The sequence below is a fragment of the Chanodichthys erythropterus genome, chromosome 16 (assembly GCF_024489055.1).
Source record: "Chanodichthys erythropterus isolate Z2021 chromosome 16, ASM2448905v1, whole genome shotgun sequence".
Lineage (NCBI taxonomy): Eukaryota > Metazoa > Chordata > Actinopteri > Cypriniformes > Xenocyprididae > Chanodichthys > Chanodichthys erythropterus.
The window spans coordinates 34,519,417-34,541,092 of record NC_090236.1 but is presented as its reverse complement, the minus strand read 5'-3'; the positions used below and the strand labels follow the sequence as shown (position 1 = coordinate 34,541,092).

Here is a 21,676-nt window from a genome sequence, read left to right as displayed (position 1 = left end):
CAACAGGGTTGGCACACAATATGGAGCTTTAGGGTTAATAATGATAAATAACTGCAAAGCTTTAAACACATATTAGGCAAGTAGTGTAAGAATCAGCCTTTGAAAAGAAAAAGAACACATTTATTGAACTAATCTAAATGTTTGTTGGTTTTCATGCCATTATGGTAGTCTCTTAATGTCAGTGTTGTTTCAGCAGCAACCTTTTTTAAATTAAAGGGTTAATTCACCCAAAAATCCTGTTATTAATTACTCACCCTCATGTTGTTCCACACCCATAAGACCTTTGTTTGTCTTCAGAACACAAATTAAGATATTTTTGATGAAATTGGAGAGGTTTATGTCTCATCCATAGACAGCAATATCCACTTTTAAGGTCCTGAAAGGTACTAAAGACGTTGTTAAAACAGTCGACGTGACTGCAGTGATTCAACCTTAATTTTATGAAGCGATAAGAACACCGTGTGCAAAAACAAAACAAAATTAACGACTTTTTTCAGCAATCTCTTCTCGTCATTATGCTTATGCAGGTGACGTAGTAAGCACAGTGAAAGCTTTCGTGTTTACGTCCGAATGCCGGCTCAGTAATGGCCAAAGCTGATCATGTGAGCAGAACGACGCATGCGAGGATGCTGACGCAGGAGCCGGCCAATAACGAGTCGTCGTTCTGACGGAGAACCTGGAAGCGCTGGATGTAAACAATGTATGAGAATGACACAGAAGAGATGAGATTGTTGAATAAACAATCGCACAAAAAGTATTCTCATCACTTTTGAACCACTGCAGTCACGTCAATAGTTTTAACAATGTCTTTAGGACCTTTCTGGACCTTAAAAGTGGTGGTTATATCTATGGACAAGTCATATACCTATCAAATTTCATCAAAAAAACTGTAATTTGTGTTCTGAAGATGAACAGTTCTTACGGGTGTGGAACGACATGAGGGTGAGTAATTAATGACAGAATTTTCATTTTTTTTGTGAACTAATTCTTTTAAATTATATTGCTGTATGTATAAAAATATACATTTTAAATATATATTTAAATAAATTTAAAATATTTATGTAATAAAATAAAATAATAAAACATAATAAATATGTATAAAAATAATAATTAACAAAACTTTTATTTTTAAAAAATGTGCTTATTTTGTTTTTGTTTAATTTTTTCCCCTCTTTATTACTACAATAATTTGTCAAAATATTGAAATGTATCTACTTTAGTTTGTAACATGGAAGTAAGCTATTTTCTGTGAATGTGCTAGATTATAGGTAAATAACTACAGTAGAAGAATAACGAAGTGCGCTAACTGTAAAACAATTTGCAATACCAACCAATGTGTTTAGGATTAGGATAATAAATTAAAATATTATGATAATTCAAGAGTTCGCCCTTACATATAATCAGATATAGAAAAGTATGCATATTTGGCGTTCTGTCCGATGGGAGGGCTCCAGGCTCAGAATTTGGCCCGAACCCTGAGTACTCCCCACATCCCTGGTTAGGATAGGAAATATTTAAGATTGAGGAGTTTGGGTGGTGGAGGGATGCTGGGAAGCTGTGGTTGGATAGAGATAGGTTGGATATATATAACTCCTCTTGTGCTAATTAGGTTGATTATCTGAACATGCTCCTCCCAAACATTGTTAAAGGGATAGTTCATCTAAAAATGAAAATCATTTACTCGCCCTCAAGTTATTCCAAACCTGTATGAATTTCTTTCCTCTGCTGAACACAAAAGAAGATATTTTGAAGAATGTTTGTAATCAAACAGTTGATGGACCCCTTTGACTTCCATATTTTTTGGGGGGTCCATCAACTGTTTGGTTCTTCAAAATATATACTTTTGTGGCTATATATCAATACAATATGATTTGTCTCCTCACAGATTTCTTCATCATGGCCAATCAGCCTCTACCGCTGTCACAGGAGACTTTGGCTCAGTTCAATCGCTCCCTGGCCACAGAACCAGGTGCCTCAGGGCCTCCGAGGCGACGTCTGGGCTCCATCTCCACCCGCCGAAGCTCCAAAGACCAATCCAAGGACCAGCCCCACCACAGACCCCTGTTCCTCAGAGGCATGACGGGTCTCTCGTCAGAGTCATCGTTCCTGAGCCCCAACGTCAGCGCTTCCCACATCTCCATCGGCAAGAGGTTCTCATTCGCCGGCTGGCACCAGGGAGGAAGAGTGAGCTTCTCTGGACTCTACCTTCACCAACCCATCCAAGAGGTCTATGTGGAGAACACCTACAGAATGGGACCAGAACCAGGGTGCCACTTCAGCGCCAGCAGGACCCAGCAGATCTTACAGGCCACTTTGGATAGTTATTTGGAAGGTGTGAGTTACAGTCCTGACAGTTGTAGCCAGCTGTGTCAGATGGTAGCGGATCTAGTTCTCAGTAAGCTAAAAGATGTCAATCCGCCACGGTACAAACTCGTGTGCCAGGTGGTGGTCGGACAGAATGGTAAACAAGGCATAAGGGTGGCGAGCCGTAGCCTGATCAACCCCAACACTGACAACTACACATCTGCTGTTTTCCAAAATCACTCACTGTTTGCTGTGGCTATTGTTCACGGCATGTACTTTGAATGAAAGTTAAATCAGCAGCCCTTATTATGCGTGTACGAAATGCATACATTTAAAACAAATCCCTTTAAAAATTCAAAGAAATAAAATGACACAACTGGTCAACTGGATTGAAATTTAATTTTTTAATGTTTTTGAAAGAAGTCTCATGTATGGAAGCTTGTTTCCGCCACTAAATAAAAAAAAAAAAAAAAACTTTTTATCTCACAATTCTGACTTAATTTGAGATTTAAACTCGCAATTGTGAGTTATAAAATCAGAATTGCGTGATATAAAGCCAGAATTGCATAATAAAAACTAGCAATCGTGAGAAAAAAAGTCAAAATTGTGAGATATAAACTCACTATATCACAGTTCTGACTTTATAACTCACAATTGGGAGTTTATATCTCGTCATTCTGAGAAAGAGTCAGAATTGTGAGATAAAAAGTCGCAATTACCTATTTTTTATTTCATGGCGGAAACAAGCTTCTATAGTTATGCTCACCAAGACTGCATCCATTTGATCAAAAATGTTAAAAAACAAAAAACAGTATAATACTGTGCAATATTATTATAGTTTAAAAGAAATGTTTTCAGTTTTAATGTATTATAAAATTTGTCACATGATCAATTCTAAATCATTCTAAAATGCTGAGTGAAATCTACACATTTGCAGTAGTGCATATATAAGTGCTGTCAAATCAATTAATTGTGATTAATTGCATCTAACATGTTTGTTTACATATGTGTATAAAATATATATTGTGTATTTATATACATATACACATTTATGTTTAAATGTGTGTATACACATATTTATATGTATAAATATACAGTCAAACCAATATTTATTCAGAACATTTTCATTAAAAGTTTATTCACTATTGTTTAAAAAAATGGTAATAAAATATGACAATCTCAGAGTTAAACTGTGTGAGAAAAAATGAATCTTAATATCAGATAACACTTAAAAGCTAAACATGGTCAGATCAAAGTGTCGGAATTATTTTTGGTCCACTGTATGAAGAATTTTTAGGTATAATATATAACAGTTTATTTTGCTATCCTCACTTACATAAATGAACAATACGGTCCTGCACCCACTAGTAAAAATATCAGAAATATCTGAATTTTTGGTTTGACTATATGTCAAATTATATATATAAAAAAAAACACATTAAACAAACATTTGTTATGTGCGATTAATCAATTTGACAGCACTAACATGTAAATGTGTAAATATTTTATATATATAAACAATTTAAAAATTAAGATTGTGCTTCAAGAACATTAAATATAGATACAAGTTTACATACACAGTAAAAATAATTTACATTTTTAGGTTTTTCCCTTTTAAACTGACAAAAGTAAACAAATCATGAGACGCAGAACATTTATATTTTCAATAAACTTTATTCCCCCCCCATTCTCCCAATACATAAAAAGTGATCATACTGAACATTTCCCAGTGTTGACACCATACAATTATGTTACATCAATAAATAAAAAACTATAAATAAAAAAATAAATAGAACACGTGCCACAATTAATTAATAATACTACTTAGGATTTGTCTGAGAGGGTAATGGCTTTCACAATGTTGGTATTCTAACACATCACTTACAGCCATGGTCACAGTTTTGAGGACATTATGATTACGTATGATGGAGCATGTCAAGTAAACAAAGCTGGAGGCACACTGAATACATAGTCTTTTTTTTCCTCAAGTACAGACATTAAGGATATAATAACTTTTAAGAGCAAAAAGCTTATATCAGGTGTGTATTTGTAGTGTTTCTTCCCCCACTCCTGCCTAATTCACTTGGTAAACCGAATATGAAGACTCTATAAAGCCCGTCTCATTCCCTTTGTGACTTAAGCTTGAGATACAGGGCCATTATTGCACAGAGGAATCCATCAGAAAGGCACTTTAGTCACTCCCACTCCTAACTGCTCCTCCATGAATTACAGTTCCACCTCAGCTATTCACCTCTGCCATCTTTAAAACTAATCTCATTAAAAGAATAACCATTTGGTGTGCGTAGCTCTTCTTGTTTGTGTACTATTTAGTGACATAAAAGTCTTTTTTATTAAAAAAAAAAAAAAAAAAAAAAGCCAAGTGATCGAGCATAAAAAAGCCAAGCCCATCTTGCGCAGTGCATGGGACACTGCGAGCAAAAGCAAGACGCTTAAGAACCCTGTGATTTTTATGCCATCTGCACTTCAGTCCAGCTAAAAATCAAAATAATAAAAAGAACGGGCTCAAATTTTGGTTGTGCACACTGTGAGTCAAGCTGGTAGTGTGATACTGTTGGTGTAGGCTCAGTTGCAAAAAAGGAAAACCAAACAAAAATAGTGCACCATAGTTCAAAGAGGCCAGCCGATGACCAAGGACAGGAGATCTTCGTGGCGACGTGGAAGCTCTCCCTGATTTTTCTTTGTCATAGTCCTTTGCTTCCCAAATGGAAGCGGTAAGCAGCAAATCGTAATACGAAGCAGAACGGCGGTTCCGCGGGGTTCATTATGGGTTGGTGTAGTGCTGGAGAAGCTGTACCACGTAATGAAGCCGCTGCCGGAGCTCCGGAGAGCAGCCCCACTCGGAAAGCACGTTCAGAGGGTAGGAGTAAGAGACGCGCTCCTTGCTGATGTACGTCAGCAGGTACGAGGAGTCCGAGGTCTTGCACAGGATGATTTTCGTGTGGTCCGTGTAAAAGTTAACCTGAGAAAGAGAGCGGAAGCAGAGGGAATGTTATGAACGGTATCGGCCAAGGAATTCAGGGACCAAATTGTCAATGTTTCATCTGTCGTTCCTGCACATTCACAGACTCACCTGTAAGGTTCGGTTGTCAAAGAGCATGACTAAGGCGTGATCAGTCTTGATCCACTGCAGAAGTAATGGAGAAGAGCTTGGATTTGGCTGGTTCTCAGAGTTGACGTCTCCACCCTACAAAGAGGAAAACTTGTTTAAGGAAAACTAAATATTTCGTTTTATTATTTTATAAATGATTTAAAAATATATGAATATATAAATATTTAAAATACAACTTAATATTTAATCATTTAAATATTTTTTAAATAATACAATTTGTGAAAGGTTGGTACGGAAGAGGATTAGGGCCAAGCAATAATAATAAAAAAAGTTGTTAAATTTCAGGAAAACGTCGAGATAAAATGTTGAGAATAAACTCATTAAATTATGAGAATTAAATTACGAGAAAAAAAGTCATTAAATTATGAGAACAAATTCGTAATTTAACGAATTTCTCATAATTTAATGAGTTTATTCTCAACATTTTCTCTCAACTTTTTTCTCGAAATTTAAAAACATTCTCATAATTTAACGAATTTGTTCTCGTAATTTAACGACTTTCTCGTAATTTAATGACTTTATTCTCAACATTCTCAACTTTTTTCTCATAATTTAACGAATTTGTTCTCGTAATTTAACGACTTTCTCAATTTAACGACTTTTTCTCGTAATTTAATGACTTTATTCTCAACATTTTCTCTCAACTTTTTTCTCATAATTTAACGAATTTGTTTCCGTAATTTAATGATTTTTTCTCAATTTAACGACTTCTCGCGATTAAACGAGTTTATTCTCAACATTTTATCTCGACTTTCTCGAAATTTAACAACTTTAATCTCGAGATGATTTTTTTATTATTGCTTGGCCCTAGGGATGCTCACATTGACCGTTTAACCGTTAACCGAAAGTAAGAATTTTAACCGATTAATACTATCAGTTAAACGTTTTTTTTTGTTTGTTTTTTTGCTGCATGGTTAAAGAAAAATATCCTATATATACATATATGCTTATTTGTTAACTCGCGGGGCGTTTCACATGTGCCAGACATATTTCGCTAAGCAACAAGCAAAATGAAGCGAGCGAAAAGAAGTACTGACCATTTCGATAGAAAGGGTCAGGCGCGCCGTTGGGGGCAGGGGGATCAGGACCCCCGCAGTTTTGAAAAGACAGAAATCGACCCCCGCACTTTTGATAAGGGCTGCTTCAATCAGTCACAATATATCATCTTTTAGCTTGGGATATCTTCTTTCAAATGAGACCATTTTCACGTTTCTGTGAGCTTTCGTTCATAAATGATCAACTGTTTTGTCGCAGATGTGAAAAAGAGGAAATGCGTTCTCGAACGGAGAAACACGCGATCTCCAAGCAATCGATCACAGCGTGCTAACGTTTTAGGACAGGTCGATGGTATATAAATCGTGGCCGAACGTTAGCGTTTGTCAATCAAGCAAAACCGTCCATTCAGAAAACGAGAAATTTGACACTTTAACGTAAGAGGCTGATCTCTCAGATTGACGCGCGAGCTGGCTTGACTGAAGGATTTGTAGTTTATGGACTGTTTTGAGTTAAAAGCATTGATGACATCTATAAAAGAGATATCTAAAAGCGAAACGAAAATTATTGCCTCGACCGGCGACACAGTGGGGAGGACGCACGAGAGGAGACCTGCGCGTTTAATTGGTATGTGTATGCTACTGTAATACTGCATTTACAAAGCTTATCAGTGGCATGCACTTTGATCACGAAAGTGAAAGTGCCTTTTGCGGTCGCATAGCGGTGCCCCCGCGTTCCCATTTCTCTCGATGTGAACCGTGAGCTCCAGTCCATTACAATTTAGGGCCATGGTATACTTCATTTCCCGCATTCCGCTTAGTCTCGTGCGCGAGCCTTTCAAAGAAACTCCTTTGCCCATGAGCGCGGAAAGACGCGTTCGGTATGCACATGTGCACCGTCCGTGGTCATAACAATAACAATCCTTGAGGTAGGCCTGCTATTTTTATTTGACAGAAAAAATGTCTAAAATACCGGTTGTTCAAAGCTTCAATGGATTCACTGTGTTTTTGTTTTGTCATCTTAATTTGTTAAACATTTAGGCCCCTAAGTGAAAAATATTTAGTGTAGGCCTATTTATTTTATGCCTTTTATTTAAATTATTTTTTTCTGCTGTCAGAAACGCTGCAGGTGCGTGACAATTTGATAATGTGAATCCAGGTTATGTTGTTTATCTGTTCTATGCTGCTGTTTGCATGTTAAAATAAACCCGTGGAAGACACAGACACTCGTCAATTGTATTTTTTATTTAATGTCATAACCTATATATGTCATTTTATCATCATATAGGCTATACAATATTATAATCTCATCAGTTAACGGTTAATAATCGGATAACGAGCGTCGGTTGTCGGTCGAGAAATTTAACCGAAATGAGCATCCCTACTTGGCCCTAATCCTCTTCCGTAGGTTGATGCTGAACTTCAGCTTTATTTTAAAAAAGCCATTTTAAAAATAATATTTAAAATATTAATGATTGTCTTACAATTAAAAATGTTTAAATTATGGATTTGAGGACTAATTTCTGGACTTACCTCCATCAGATTCTGCTCCATGTAGTTAGCCATCAAATCCACTATGTGTTTTTGATTCTGGAGCTTCTCTGGTAAAGCGTCAGCTGGAAAGCTAAAGTGTTTGTTGTTTGTCAGACAGTAACGTACAGTCCTGCGGAAGAATAAAAATAAAGAATTAGAATTTCACAATGTTTGGTCAAAAGCCGAGATTTTGTAACAGGTAAAGCACTATGTGGGTCAATAAGAGCTCAGTCCAGATGCCAAAATGGAGGCTCAGAGAACAAAGCAAGCTGACATACCTCCGCTGGTCACACAGGCTCAGATGAGTGCCTTCGTTGAAGAGTACACCAACGTTTTGATTGGAGAGCTGGTATCCGAAGCCGTATTTGTTGGAGTAGTCGACCCACTTGGTTACCCAGATAAAAGGCTTGGTTTTAGAAAGGCAGGGTGGGTTTCTTGAAGCTGGAAAGAGGGAAGGACAATATTTGAGTACATGATCAATGGCTTAAGAGTAAACCTTGAAAATGGCCATCGCTTAAACACCTCAGTGTGAACAGAGTGTGGGAACAAACCTGTTGGCATGGAAGACAAGCAGCTGTTAAGAACCTTCATGGCAGATTCGGCTACAGCAGCAGGGGTAGGGATATCGTCACAAGCTGAAGGGGGAAGAAATGATAAATTAATTTATGGGCAGAAATTGATTTAATTATTTGAACAGTACCCTAAAAATTGTTTTTAAATTTGTTTTCTCCAAAGACGTTTTATGCTCACTTGCTGCTCAACTAAAAAAACAAAATAGGCCAGGATGTTTTTGAGCAAACTTGTTTTTAATAGCAGCCTCTGAAAGCCTAAGGGGTTGAGTCTAAAGAGTATAAAATTGGAGTATAAAATAGGCCCCACATATGCGCATGCAAAACTATTAGCTGCTGTATATCGGAGCAAATCAGCGGCTACGGTCCCTTACCATCAGTGCTGCTGGCGACGGTCCCTTTGAAGGAGCGAGATGCAGACTTCCGGGACTCCTCCTCGGCCGGGGTGTCCAGAGGGCCAGAGCTTGCCAGTTGAACCGTGGGAGAAGTGACCTAAGCATCAAAAGAGGAAGTCACAATGTTTTTACCATCATAAGTATTTCCTTGTACTCATTTTTAAGCAGTTATTCACAGTGAACACTCATTTTCCAATCTTGCGTCACAAGCGTTTTGTCATGCGATTAACTGAGCGATTGTGTGGGTTTTGGGTTTGGCCGGTACGGAGTTATTCTGAGACATTCAGCACAATAGCTGGACTATTGCACTCTATTATTCATCTACAGCAGCTTTCAAAACACAAGCCCACTTTAGCTATACTGCAAAACCGCATACATACTGACGCAGATTTCTACGACAGTCGTGAGTCAGCCGCGGAGCTGACGTTTATGCTCAAAGCAGCCACGCTATTAATACACACTAATGCACGTAATTATAAAGCGCATTATTACCTCATTCACTCCCATTGTCTTGTAGCTCATCTGCCGCCCAATGGAGTGCTTCACCATGCCTGACACCAGTTTGGAAATGTCATCTTTCTCCTCACAAGGGGTCTTTTCAACAGCTGTAATGACAATTTTAGGTCAATAAGAGAAAACAGCCTGAGTTAATACTAAAAATAATCTGGAAACAAAAATGCAAGCCAATAAAAGTATGCAAATAATATTAAAATACCATCTCAAAATAGAAAGTGTGGTTCGAAGAGGTACATACCTTTTGATTTTTTCTTGCCAAAGAGGCTTTTAGCCATCTTGGTGAAGAACTTCTTGGCAGGGCTTGGTGGATTAAGCTCAGGCACCATCACACAGCTGCTGGGAGGGAGTTTTTCTGGAGTGAAGCCCTGAGGGAGGGAAAGAGTAGGTGGAATTAAAATAAGGAACTGGTTAAGACCAAAGTAAACACTTAAACTTTGTAATTAAGTTAAAAGGATTTGCATTTGGACACTGATAAATGATTACTAACCTTTGTGAAATACTCGTGGGCCAGTATCTGATCCAGCGTAAGGCGGTCACAGGGGTTTTTCTGAAGGACGGCGGAGATCAGCTTCTGTGCAGCTGGACTGAGGGATGGAGGAATGCTGTATTTCACTTCCTTAATACACTTGTAGGTCTCTTTCAAGTCTAAGGTTTCAAATGGTGGATTCCCACATAGAAGAGTGTACCTAAATAGACAAGAAAAGAGCTTGTCATCACATCTGATCCAACATAAATCAAGCAGGGACTTTCCATAATATAAATAGTATATTAATATATTAGTCAACACTGATGTTTGACCTAAAATATTTCCCCTCTGAGATTTTAAGTATTTAAGAACACATTTGGATGTTCAATGTTGTCTGATGACATGTGACATGCAAGTAAACAAAAAAACAAAAAAAAAAAATCATTTTAGTAAGCGTTTTATTCTAAAAATGAACTCCTAAAGCCCCTGGTCTACACAATAACCATTAAGTAGAGTTGACTTACATTACACAACCCAGCGACCAAACATCTGACTCCGTCCCATGGCCTTGTCTGTTTAAGACCTCTGGTGCCAAGTAGTTTGGTGTCCCACAGATAGTCCTGCAAAAAGAGCATTTCATGTCAGCACACTGATCAAGTGCATTTCTATGAAAGTTACTAAGGATAAAGGCGAGCAAACTCACTTCTTCCTCTGCTCGACTGTCTCCAGCTTTGCTGCCAGCCCAAAATCTCCTAATCTCAAATCCATGTTTTCATTCACAAAAAAATTACCTGCAAAAATAAGTTAAAGCATTATTAAACCAACCAAACGTCATGCTAGGATTCACACAGCAGGCTAAAGAGTCAAAAACAATACCTAGTTTGAGATCTCTATGGAGGATGCCTTTGTTGTGGAGGTATTTGAGCGCAGATATGATCTGTCTGAGGTAGTAACGTACTTCTGGATCGGTCAACGTATGTCTCGCTTTCCAAATGTGTGCCAGAGACTGAAAATATGAAGCGCAGGATTAGAATCGGTGCCTTGTTTTCACCAAATGCGAGGTCCGTTCTAGGTATATCAACTCACCTTTCTGCTGCAGAGTTCGAGGAAGATGTAAATATTGTCTTGGTCTTCAAAATGATGGGAAAACTTCACCACATGCTTGTGTTGGAGGCTTTTGTGAAGCTCGATCTCATTAATGATCTACAACAAAAACGATGAATGCAAGCGTTATAGAAGAAGTTAGAAGTGTGATGATTCACATGTGCAAACAGTCATTATCCGTTACCTTCTCTCTCTGGTGTGGCTTTGACACTCTGCTTTGAGGAATTACTTTCACAGCATACATCTTGTTGCTGGCAAGATCCGTCATCTCGTAACATCGTGCAAAACCACCCTAAAAACAAAAGACATTTTATATTAATTCATTTAGAATGTGTCAATGGGGAACAAAATGCTGGAGTTTCAACTCAAGGTGATGATTAACTTCAGTTTTCAGCTGCAGGTGCCCTTTCAAACTCAATGAATGACTGAAAAACTAGTCAGCTGCTTACAAAGATGATATTTGCATGTTTGATTCATGTTTTCAACATGACTGATCGGTCTAGTTTATATGGAGTTCAATGTCCTGGAATTGATTTTTTAAGGGCCATTTTTAACCTTTGCACCATATATAAACAGTGTTATCCACTTTGAAAATGCTTTAATTGGAACAGAATTATGGCTATAGTCTAAAAAGAAATCCTAAAACAAACATTTTAGTTAGAACAAAAATGTAAAATTAGTTGGTTTAAGATGCACAGCTCTCAACCATTAAGCTCAACAAGTTTTGTAGCTCTTGGTAGATTTTTATATATATATATATATATTATTATATATATATATATATAATATATATATTATTATTATATTTTTATTTTTTTTTTTTTGCAGGATATAAAGCAAGAATGATATCTGAATGTGGTGACATCAGTTTCATCGGTCACTGTGATTTTGCAAAGACCGACATGTTCCTGGATCAACATTTTGTTGATCCTGGAACAACATTCTTGTCTGAAAATGTAGTCATAACCCTATTCCTACCCCTAAACCTAACCCTACCCATAATTTATCCCTAAAATCAGAGGGAAATGATAGATGAATAACACTGATCTAGAAGCACCTAACCCTAGTTTTAAGCCTAAACTTGACAAACTGTAAACTTTTTCTTCAAATCTGATTGGATGATTGGAATGTTGTTCCAGGATCAACAAAAATGGAACATGTTGTACTGGGTAAAATAACATTCACCCTGATGCATCATAGGCTAAAATCTGCAATAAAAACATTTATTTTCCTTTAAAATAAAATTAAAATGCATGCAATTTCTTCATCTCCACATTTCAAATATCTCTGGTCATTTTTGCACCAATCCCTAGTTAATTTCTGCCCCTGGTCCCAACACATGTACAAAGGAATGACGTATTCTTTTCCCTCGCGACCAACCAACCCCTCCTTCCAGCATCGCACAATGATGCGGCACTTTAAAAACTGGGACTAACGAGGCTTCAAATAATCAACCGACTAATTAGAAGAATAGCTTTGTTTTGTAAACAAGAGAAGGAAACCGTGACAGTGATCCTGAGCAATGCAGCATCATTTCCATTGATGCATTGACTCAGTCATCATTCATCTTTTCCTGACATCGAATCATATTGAAATCCAGTCAAATCCCAAACTGCAAAGATTGTCTTTGCAGAAAATTAGATTGTTTTGATGGAACAACCAGCGGGTAGGTTCTAGAAACACAGACAGGGCGGCGGATTGCGGGTCCAGTGGTTCTTGTGCACCTCACAAAACCAGCACGAGACACATACATCAGGAAACGCGAAACGCATCATTTATTCAGAACCGATTCAACGCGTAAATGTATGTATATAAAGAGTGGTACCTTTCCCAAAAGCTTTCCTTTACAGTACGATCTTCCCGTCTTTGCGTCAACCACCACCTGCGCGATCTCCGTCTTAACGTGCTCCGATTTACTCCGGTTCGGCTTGGCGGGCGGTTGAACCGCTGGAGACGGTTTGAACAAATCCGGATTCATCATTTTACAGGAAAGACGCTGCGCTGTGGTGAAACAAGCAGGATCCATTCATTAATATAGATCCTTCACCCTAGAAAATTAGCTCCTTGTGTGAAGTCCCAAAGTCTGGCCAAGTTCTCTAGTCCTGTGAATCAAACATGCCCGGACACCGGCGGTGCTGCGCTATATAAACTCTTCGTGACGTCATGGGTAGAGGCGGGGCGAATGACGGCGACGTCTGGAAAGGATCAAACGTCATTGGCTGGTGCAGATTCAATCAAAGATAAGAGAGACGCATATGAAAGTGCGGTAGAAAAGTGAATGAAAAGCTTTATCCAATCACGGTTGACGGGATTATGGATGTCCGGATGACTTGCACTCTATTTTCTTTCTGTTTAGGGATTTTGTATAAAATGACATGATGCAACTAAAAGTTTTTTATTATTATTATTATTATTATTATTATTTGTTTAGCATTATTAATTCAAATTTGCATTATTTCATACTGGTCAAGAGTAAAATCGTGCAATTTATTATTTGTTTAGCATTATTAATTCAATTTTGTATTATTTAATACTGGTCAAGTGTAAAATAGTTCAATTCATTATTTGTTTAGCATTATTAATTTAATTTTGCATTATTTCATACTGGTCAAGTGTAAAATAGTGCAATTCATTATTTGTTTAGCATTATTAATTCAATTTTGCATTATTTAATACTGGTCAAGTGTAAAATCCATCATGCAATTCATTATTTGTTTAGCATTATTAATTCAATTTTGCATTATTTAATACTGGTCAAGTGTAAAATCGTGCAATTTATTACTTGTTTAGCATTATTAATTCAATTTTGCATTATTTAATACTGGTCAAGTGTAAAATCGTGCAATCTATTACTTGTTTAGCATTATTAATTCAATTTTGCATTATTTAATACTGGTCAAGTGTAAAATCCATCATGCAATCAATTATGTGTTTAGCATTATTAATTCAATTTTTCATTATTTAATACTGGTCAAGTGTAAAATCGTGCAATTTATTATTTGTTTAGCATTATTAATTCAGTTTTGCATTATTTCATACTGGTTAAGTGCAAAATAATGCAATTCTGTGTGAGGATTAATTCATAATTTCATGTCATACTGCGGGAAAACAAAATATGAAATATTTCTTTACTTTATCATACTGTGTCGTAATGTAACATTCATAGCAGATATATTTAAAACACATTTGAATTGCGTCTACACGGAATATTTTTTTCAGACTGTATTTACATCATGCCAAATTACGTCATTGTGGAAGATACTGAAACTGAACTGGAAACGTGGTTTCATGCGCCCCCTTGTGGCTTGTAAGCTATAAGAAATCTGTACTTGTTTTAGTTTTGAAAACAGTCTGAGACCATAATAAAATTATAATCAACAAATATTGCTTTCCTTAAAGGGATAGTTACCCAAAAATGAAAATTCTGTCATCATTTACTCCCCCTCAGGTTGTTCCAAACCTGTATAAATTTCGTTGTATTGCTCAACGCAAAGGAAGATATTTTGAAGAAAGTCTGTAACCCCGCCGCTTTGGGCCACCATTCTCTCATAGTAGTGGGAAAAAATACTATGGAAGTCAAGGGTGGCCCAAAGCGGTCGGGTTATAAACTTATTTTTCAAAATATTGTCCTTTGTTTTCAACGGAACAAAGAAATTTATACAGGTTTGGAACAACCTGAGGGGGAGTAAATTCATTTTTGGGTGCAATTTATTATTTGTTTAGCATTATTAATTCAAATTTACATTATTTCATACTGGTTAAGTACAAAATAATGCAATTCTGTGTGAGGATTAATTCATAATTTCATGTCATACTGCGGGAAAACAAAATATGAAATATTTCTTTACTTTATCATATTGTGTCGTAATGTAACATTCATAGCAGATATATTTAAAACACATTTGAATTGCGTCTACACGGACTATTTTTTCAGACTGTATTTACATCATGCCAAATTACGTCATTGTGGAAGATACTGAAACTGAACTGGAAATCGTGGTTTCATGTAACCTGTTTCATGGAACTATCCCTTTAAGATCCAGAGTTGTTTTTTTTTGTTGTTTTTTTTTAATTCAGCTTCAGCTTTAGCTGTATGACTTTGTCCATATAAGGGATTTCCTGGAACATCATGTTATTACTTCTGAGTCCATTTTACACTTTGAGCCCACCTGCTGTAGAAAAGCAGTCTGAGATCGTATAAAAATTATACTTATATACTTGCTTTCCTTTCCTTCATATCCACGGTTTAGCTTAAGCCAGGGACACATGTAATGATTTTAAGGCTGATTATGAATATAATTTGATACTTACGACTGATCATGCTGACTCAGAGCCAGTTGTGCTCCTCAGTCGGTGTTTAAATTCTGTGTGTAAGTATTTAAATCGGCTTAAGCCGAAGGAAAGTCTTAGAATGTTTCAGCTAGTCGTTAAGTTTGTCCCTGGCTTTATATATTGTGTTTCCAGCCTGATCGCACAACCCATTCATGCATCATAGCAATATTTCATCATACTGCATGAACATGGGTTATTTGGGCACTTACCCCCATAAAAAAACAACAACATCTGAAGTGATAAATTACAATTTTTTATTTCATTTCAATTTCACACTTTTTAGGTACATGGTCCTAAGTGCAAGAATAATGTAGAATGCAAATCCACTGAACATTCATTGATATGAATAACAACGGGGATGAAAACATCTTTCTGTAACAGCTGCATTTAACTGGAACAAAGTAAAAAAAATACATAAAGTAATCCAAATGACGTGCGCTGGGGTGCTTCACTGTGAATGTGAAAGTGGATCAATAAGCTGGTTTAGAAGTCAAGATCATCTGCTTTGCCCTTCTTCTCCTGAGACTCAACCCAGGCCTTGTTGATGGTGCGTTTCATCTCGTCATCTCCATCGGTGTAGATCTTCTTCAGCATGCTCATCAGACCCTCGCTTGGATCAGCGTTTTCATTCATGTTGGGTTTGCTGAAACAGATATGTTACCATTTTATGACTTATAAACATCACTTGCAGTCAAATATTTTTTATTCTCATATTAAAATAATCATAAACATAACCAGCAATTTGTAGTCAGTTACTGATTACAAATTACATGACGATAATCTAGATTACTCATTTTAAGTAATGTATTCTGATTACTTTTAGATTACCTTTCACCTTACTCGTTTATCACTTTGTACCATTATTTTGTACTAATATTTATATACATAGTTTATGAACGGTACGATTTTTGAATGTTTTTAAAAGAAGTCTCTTCTGCTCAATAAGGCTTCATTTATTTGATCCAAAATACAGCAAAAACTGTAATATTTTGAAATATTTTTACAAATAAAAATAACTGTTTTCTATTTGAATATATTTTAAAATGTAATTTATTCCAGTGATCAAAGCTGAATTTTCAGCATCATTACTCCAGTCTTCAGTGTCACATGATCCTTCAGAAATCATTCTAATATGCTGATTTGATGCTCAAGAAACATTTATTGTTTACAATTTTACAAAATATTTGTGTTCAATTTTTTATAGGATTATTTGATGAATAGAAAGTTCAAAAGAACAGCATTTATTTGAAATATAATCTTTTGTAACATTATAAATGTCTCAACTGTCACTTTTGATTGATTTAATGCATCCTTGCTGAATAAAAGTAAAAAAAATAAAATAAAAAAAATAAAAAAATCTTACTGACCCCAAACTTTTGAACAATAGTGTATAATGTTACAAAAGCTTTGTCTTTCAGATAAATGCTGTTCTTTTGAGCTTTCTATTCATCAAGGAATCCTGAAAAAAAAAAAGTACACAACTGTTTTCAGCATTGATAATAAATGTTTCTTCAGCAGCAAATCAGTATATTAGAATGATTTCTGAAGGATCGTGTGACACTGAAGACTGGAGTAATGATGCTGAAAATTCAGCTATGCCATCACAGGAATAAATTACTTTGTGAAATATATTCAAATAGAAAACAGTTATTTTAAATTGTAATAATATTTCACAATATTACTGTTTTTGCTATATTTTTAAGTAAATAAATGTAGCCTTGGTGAGCAGACGAAACTTCTTTTTCTTTTTATTTGATGAATAGAAAGTTCAAAAGAACAGCATTTATTTGAAATATAATCTTTTGTATCATTATAAATGTCTCAACTGTCACTTTTGATTGATTTAATGCATCCTTGCTGAATAAAAGTAAAAAAAAATAAAAAAAAAATCTTACCGATCCCAAACTTTTGAACGGTAGCGCGCGCGTGTGTGTATTTTATATATATATATATATATATATATATATATATATATATATATATATATATATATATATATATATATGTATATATATATGAAACAAAGAGAAAATATTTTCCATTCTTTATCAGCAGCATTACATTATGCCAGGGTTTCCCAAGCTAGGGTTAATGAAAGAAATGCAGGGGGATTGTGAGTTGATGAAAAGCTAATGATTAATTAAATCATAAAAATGTAAAATTAAAATGAATATTTTTTTTAGAAAGGAACATTTAAGAGTAAAAAGAAGAATTGGGGAGGATCAATAAATTATGGACAATTTACTACCATTGTGTGAATAATACGTAGTCCGTAAAAACGTAATCTGATTATAAGCATTATAAAATGTAGTATCATCCAATTACAAGTACTACATTTTTGGAATCTGAATACGTAATCCAGATCACACGTAATCAGTCAATACCCAGCATTGAACATTATGTAAGTCATGATTGCAAATGTATTTTTTTATTTTGGATCATATTAATTTACATCATAATATTAATTACTTTTATGCATAAATCTGTCATTTAGAAACTTAAAAAGGAAAACGAATACAGAATGAAAGTGTGCTTTTGAACTCACTCTTTCTCCTTAGACTGTTTTTCTACTTGTGTCAAACATTCCCATTTTTTTGCTGACTTCTTCTTGCACATGACAAGGACCATGTCTGTTTTTATCTGTAAACAAATACATTTCACAATAGTCAGTTTAATCCGTTAAAAAAAAATCAATTTACCAACAGAATATACAATAACATTAGGAAAGTGACAAACCTTTTTACTACTCTCTGCTACAATAATGGGGAATAAAAGGTTGTTGACTGTCATTTGATGGTTCTTCCCATCCAGATCTTTGACTAGAACATTAAATCCTCTGTAAAAACATGATAGCAGTGTTTGACCATTTAGAAAACCACTATGCAAAAAGATTTTCACCCACTTCACCAAGTAAATAATTTATCACTTTACCATATATTTAGAAAGGACTATCATTTACCATCTATCATTATTTTATAGGGCTGGGTAAAAATGATCAATTTCTCGATTTTAATCGATTCTCATTTTTACGAACCAATATCGATTCTTAAGTCCCAAGAATCGATTACTTTAGTCTGTTTTCAGTTGATGAATGAGCAGAATATGTAGCGCCTCCCATCCAATAAATCACAATAATCCTTGTGTTTTGTTACTTTTTAATAATCTGACAGTAAGGTGTGGGAGTTCACTTTTAGTCCATCTCTTATCCTGAAATGTCCATCTTGCAGAGATGGACTAAATGATCTTCCAAAACTTACTGCCAGATTCTGGAAGATAAATTCTTCAAACAGTGGTACAAGAGGATGTGGTGCTGGTCCTTCAGGAGTCACTCTCAAGCTGTCTGTCTATAAGGCCTATAAAAACCCAGTCTTCATGTACTTTATAACAATTCAGCTTGTGATTCTTATTAAGAGCGGGTCGCTTTTTAGGATTCTTCACCTAACCTAAGTCTCTGAGATCCTGACACCTCACACTTCTGAAGACTCCAGGTAGGTTTCAGTACTGGGAAATGGTGGTGCTGGAGACTAAAGGGTTCCTGATGGTTTCACACTTAATTCTTCACCTTAATTCTTAATTCTTTTGCAGTTAACGTGTCTTTTCTTCTCCAGCTGTTTTTGTATGACCCCGCTGACCCAATGAGCATTTCACTGTCCAATGGTCATGCTTTAACTTTGCAATTTCTAGTATAACATTAGTACTGCGTCCTTCTCATGACTATTTAATAATTTTTTACTTTTATGTCTGAGTTAAATCTCTTTTTTGGCTCATTTTATCTGTAAAAGAAAACCTGCCTAATAATTCTGCACACCTGAATATAGGGCATTTTTCATTTCCAGCCTTCATGAACGATTATATATCACTTATAAATGATTAAAAACAATATTAATAGTAGTTATTAAGATTGATGTGGATTGGAATTGGTAAAATGTGCTTGGAAAAAAAATATGATCAGAAAATCAACTTGCCTCTGCACTCCCTGTAGTAGTACCTTCTGACTCCCATGTGTAGTTTACAGTTGAGAATTTGCCATGTACTGTAACTGAAATACTACATCCAAAATAATCGATATCGAATCGAAAGCATGTGAATAGTAATCGTGAAAATTGTGTCAATACCCAGCCCTATTATTTTAGACAACTAATATGTAAATAAAGAATAATAAATGCTTATAAAATATTGCTCATTGTTAGTTCATCTTAGGTAATGCATTTACTAATCTTAAAGGGTTAGTTCACCCAAAAATGAAAATTCTGTCATTTATTACTTACCCTCATGCCGTTCCACACCCGTAAGACCTTCGTTAATCTTCGGAACACAAATTAAGATATTTTAGTTCAAATCCGTTGGCTCCGTGAGGCCTTCATAGGGAGTAATGTCACTTCCTCTGTCAAGATCCATAAAGGTACTAAAACCATATTTATATCAGTTAATGTGAGTACAGTGGTTCAATATTAATATTATAAACCGACGAGAATATTTTTGGTGCGGCAAAAAAACAAATAACGACTTATTTAGTGATGGCCGATTTCAAAACACTGCTTCAGGAAGCATCGGAGCATTATGAATCAGTGTATCGAATCATGAATCGGATCCCGCTTAACGGCTGAAATCACGTGACTTTGGCGCTCCGAACTGCAGATTCGACACACTGATTCATCTGTGCTCCGATGCTTTCTGACGCAGTGTTTTGAAATCGGCCGTAACTAAATTGTTTTTTTGGCGCACCAAAAATATTCTTGTCGGTTTATAATATTAATATTGAACCACTGTGCTCACATGAACTGATTTAGATGTGTTTTAGTACCTTTATGGCTCTTGACAGAGGAAGTGACATTGCTCCCTACGAAGGCCTCACGGAGCCAACGGATTTGAACTAAAATATCTTAATTTGTGTTCCGAAGATTAACGAAGGTCTTACGGGTGTGGAACGGCATGAGGGTAAGTAATAAATGACAGAATTTTCATTTTTGGGTGAACTAACCCTTTAACAAATGAGACTTATTTACTGAAATATGCATCCATGATTTTACCATTATAAAAATTACAGCACAAACCAAAATTCAGCAATGTGTTCAATGTGAGACCACACCTCTCTGTGAAGTTAGCCTCGACATTTTCAGCAGGAATAGTATGCACTCCTTTCAGTGTGATGTAGATTTTGACGAACTTGTCAGACTGGTCCCATCCTAAAATTGAGAAAAACGACATGTTTGTTAGACCATGCGTTAAGGTGGAATAGGCTATTATCCTGAGGTATGAACGCACCATAATTGTGAATTTTGACTGTGTATCCTTTGAGTGTTGTATCAGTCTTGTCTCCAGAGTCTTTCTTGGCTTGCTGCAGTTTCTGTTTTTGTGCCAGCTCTTTCTCTATCTTCTTGTGCTCTTGCGTTAAGACGTCTCGCACGCGCTGTCGTTCACATTTCTCGAGCAGACTCGTGATCTCTCTCAAATCACTCTCAAGACCGGCGATCTACAGACACACATCAGTCATGTTCACAGGTTTAGTACAGGACAGGTGAGATCACTGCCTAGTAATACTTCATTCACCCAACATGCATATTATCCCATACAATATCCTAGTAAAACATGAGTTTCATACACATATAATAAGCATCTTTATGCCAGTGCATGAGGCTTACAGTTCAGTACAGACTAAACCTGACAGGATCGCTATATACTCATTACACGCCATTAAAATGACTAAAACACTGAAAAACAGCCCATTATACCAGTTCATTGGTGTCCATCGCTGTCCTGGAGAAACTATCCTCAACAGTTTTACTGAAGTTATGAAAATGATCTTTGCTTTCAGTTCTTCGCGGCGCGTTAACTGATATACATGAAGCGCTGTTTCTAGAAAGATTCTTACTTCCGCGTTATGTCAAAATAAAAGTCCTTATTAATAAAACAATTCTTACGAATTCGAATAACTTTTGAATTTTATTTATGAAAGTTACTTTATGAATTACATTATTACAGATTTGTTTATTATTAAATTTATCAGGTAAAATACTAAAATATGTAGGCCTACATATATGTATGATATGTATACAAAGAAACTCAGTTATCATATTGAAATAAAAATTCAATATGTGGGGTTTTTATAGCTTGCTATTTACAACATGTGATAAAGTTAAGCATCACACGACCGAAAGTGTTGAATTCCTGAATATCACATTGATTGAAATTGACAATAATTTCATACAACAGTTCAATAAACAATTAATATTAATCACTTACATTTTAGGTGCAATATTGCCTGTTTTTGTTCTATTGTAGCAGCGAAAATAGTTCCAGACAAAGCAGAACCAGCGCATCTCGCAGCTCAGTCG

General features: G+C 35.8%; 3 protein-coding genes across 8 annotated transcripts in view; 1 reads left to right on the top strand and 2 right to left on the bottom strand.

The window, feature by feature from the left end:
• The window catches only part of LOC137002447 (dynein light chain Tctex-type 5-B), a 72,225-nt gene extending 67,546 nt beyond the window's left edge, over positions 1–4,679 (top strand). For all 6 annotated transcript variants that reach the window (XM_067362089.1, XM_067362088.1, XM_067362090.1 and 3 more), the window contains one exon: positions 1,886–4,679. In XM_067362089.1, the coding sequence (XP_067218190.1) occupies positions 1,897–2,589 (693 nt within the window). In that variant the 5' untranslated portion in view covers positions 1,886–1,896 and the 3' untranslated portion in view covers positions 2,590–4,679. The remainder of the gene's footprint in view (positions 1–1,885) is intronic.
• Positions 3,972–13,108, bottom strand: plk3 (polo-like kinase 3 (Drosophila)). Its single transcript, XM_067362085.1, has 15 exons — positions 12,835–13,108; positions 11,194–11,301; positions 10,992–11,108; positions 10,782–10,911; positions 10,609–10,696; positions 10,430–10,525; positions 9,927–10,125; positions 9,678–9,804; positions 9,416–9,528; positions 8,903–9,020; positions 8,511–8,594; positions 8,238–8,400; positions 7,960–8,089; positions 5,396–5,509; positions 3,972–5,284 (listed from the first exon to the last, which is right to left on the bottom strand). The coding sequence occupies exons 1-15, from the start codon at positions 13,033–13,035 to the stop codon at positions 5,087–5,089; spliced, it is 1,986 nt and encodes a 661-aa protein (XP_067218186.1). The 5' UTR covers positions 13,036–13,108; the 3' UTR covers positions 3,972–5,086.
• A 2,481-nt stretch (positions 13,109–15,589) lies between these two features.
• cacybp (calcyclin binding protein) lies at positions 15,590–21,206 on the bottom strand. Its single transcript, XM_067363142.1, has 6 exons — positions 21,074–21,206; positions 20,607–20,814; positions 20,431–20,527; positions 18,078–18,177; positions 17,887–17,981; positions 15,590–15,984 (listed from the first exon to the last, which is right to left on the bottom strand). The coding sequence occupies exons 1-6, from the start codon at positions 21,089–21,091 to the stop codon at positions 15,825–15,827; spliced, it is 678 nt and encodes a 225-aa protein (XP_067219243.1). The 5' UTR covers positions 21,092–21,206; the 3' UTR covers positions 15,590–15,824.
• Positions 21,207–21,676: the final 470 nt, after the last annotated feature.

Excerpts from the sequence above, each read along its gene's own strand:
- plk3 (XM_067362085.1), bottom strand. The coding sequence starts at position 13,035 with ATGGATCCTGCTTGTTTCACCACAGCGCAGCGTCTTTCCTGTAAAATG. Across the intron at positions 11,302-12,834 it reads AAGGAAAGCTTTTGGGAAAG|GGTGGTTTTGCACGATGTTA; the intron begins GTACCACTCTTT and ends TTTTGTTTTTAG. Across the intron at positions 10,697-10,781 it reads CCATAGAGATCTCAAACTAG|GTAATTTTTTTGTGAATGAA; the intron begins GTATTGTTTTTG and ends TTATTTTTGCAG.
- cacybp (XM_067363142.1), bottom strand. Across the intron at positions 18,178-20,430 it reads GAGGCTAACTTCACAGAGAG|AGGATTTAATGTTCTAGTCA; the intron begins GTGTGGTCTCAC and ends ATGTTTTTACAG. Across the intron at positions 17,982-18,077 it reads TAGCAGAGAGTAGTAAAAAG|ATAAAAACAGACATGGTCCT; the intron begins GTTTGTCACTTT and ends ATTTGTTTACAG.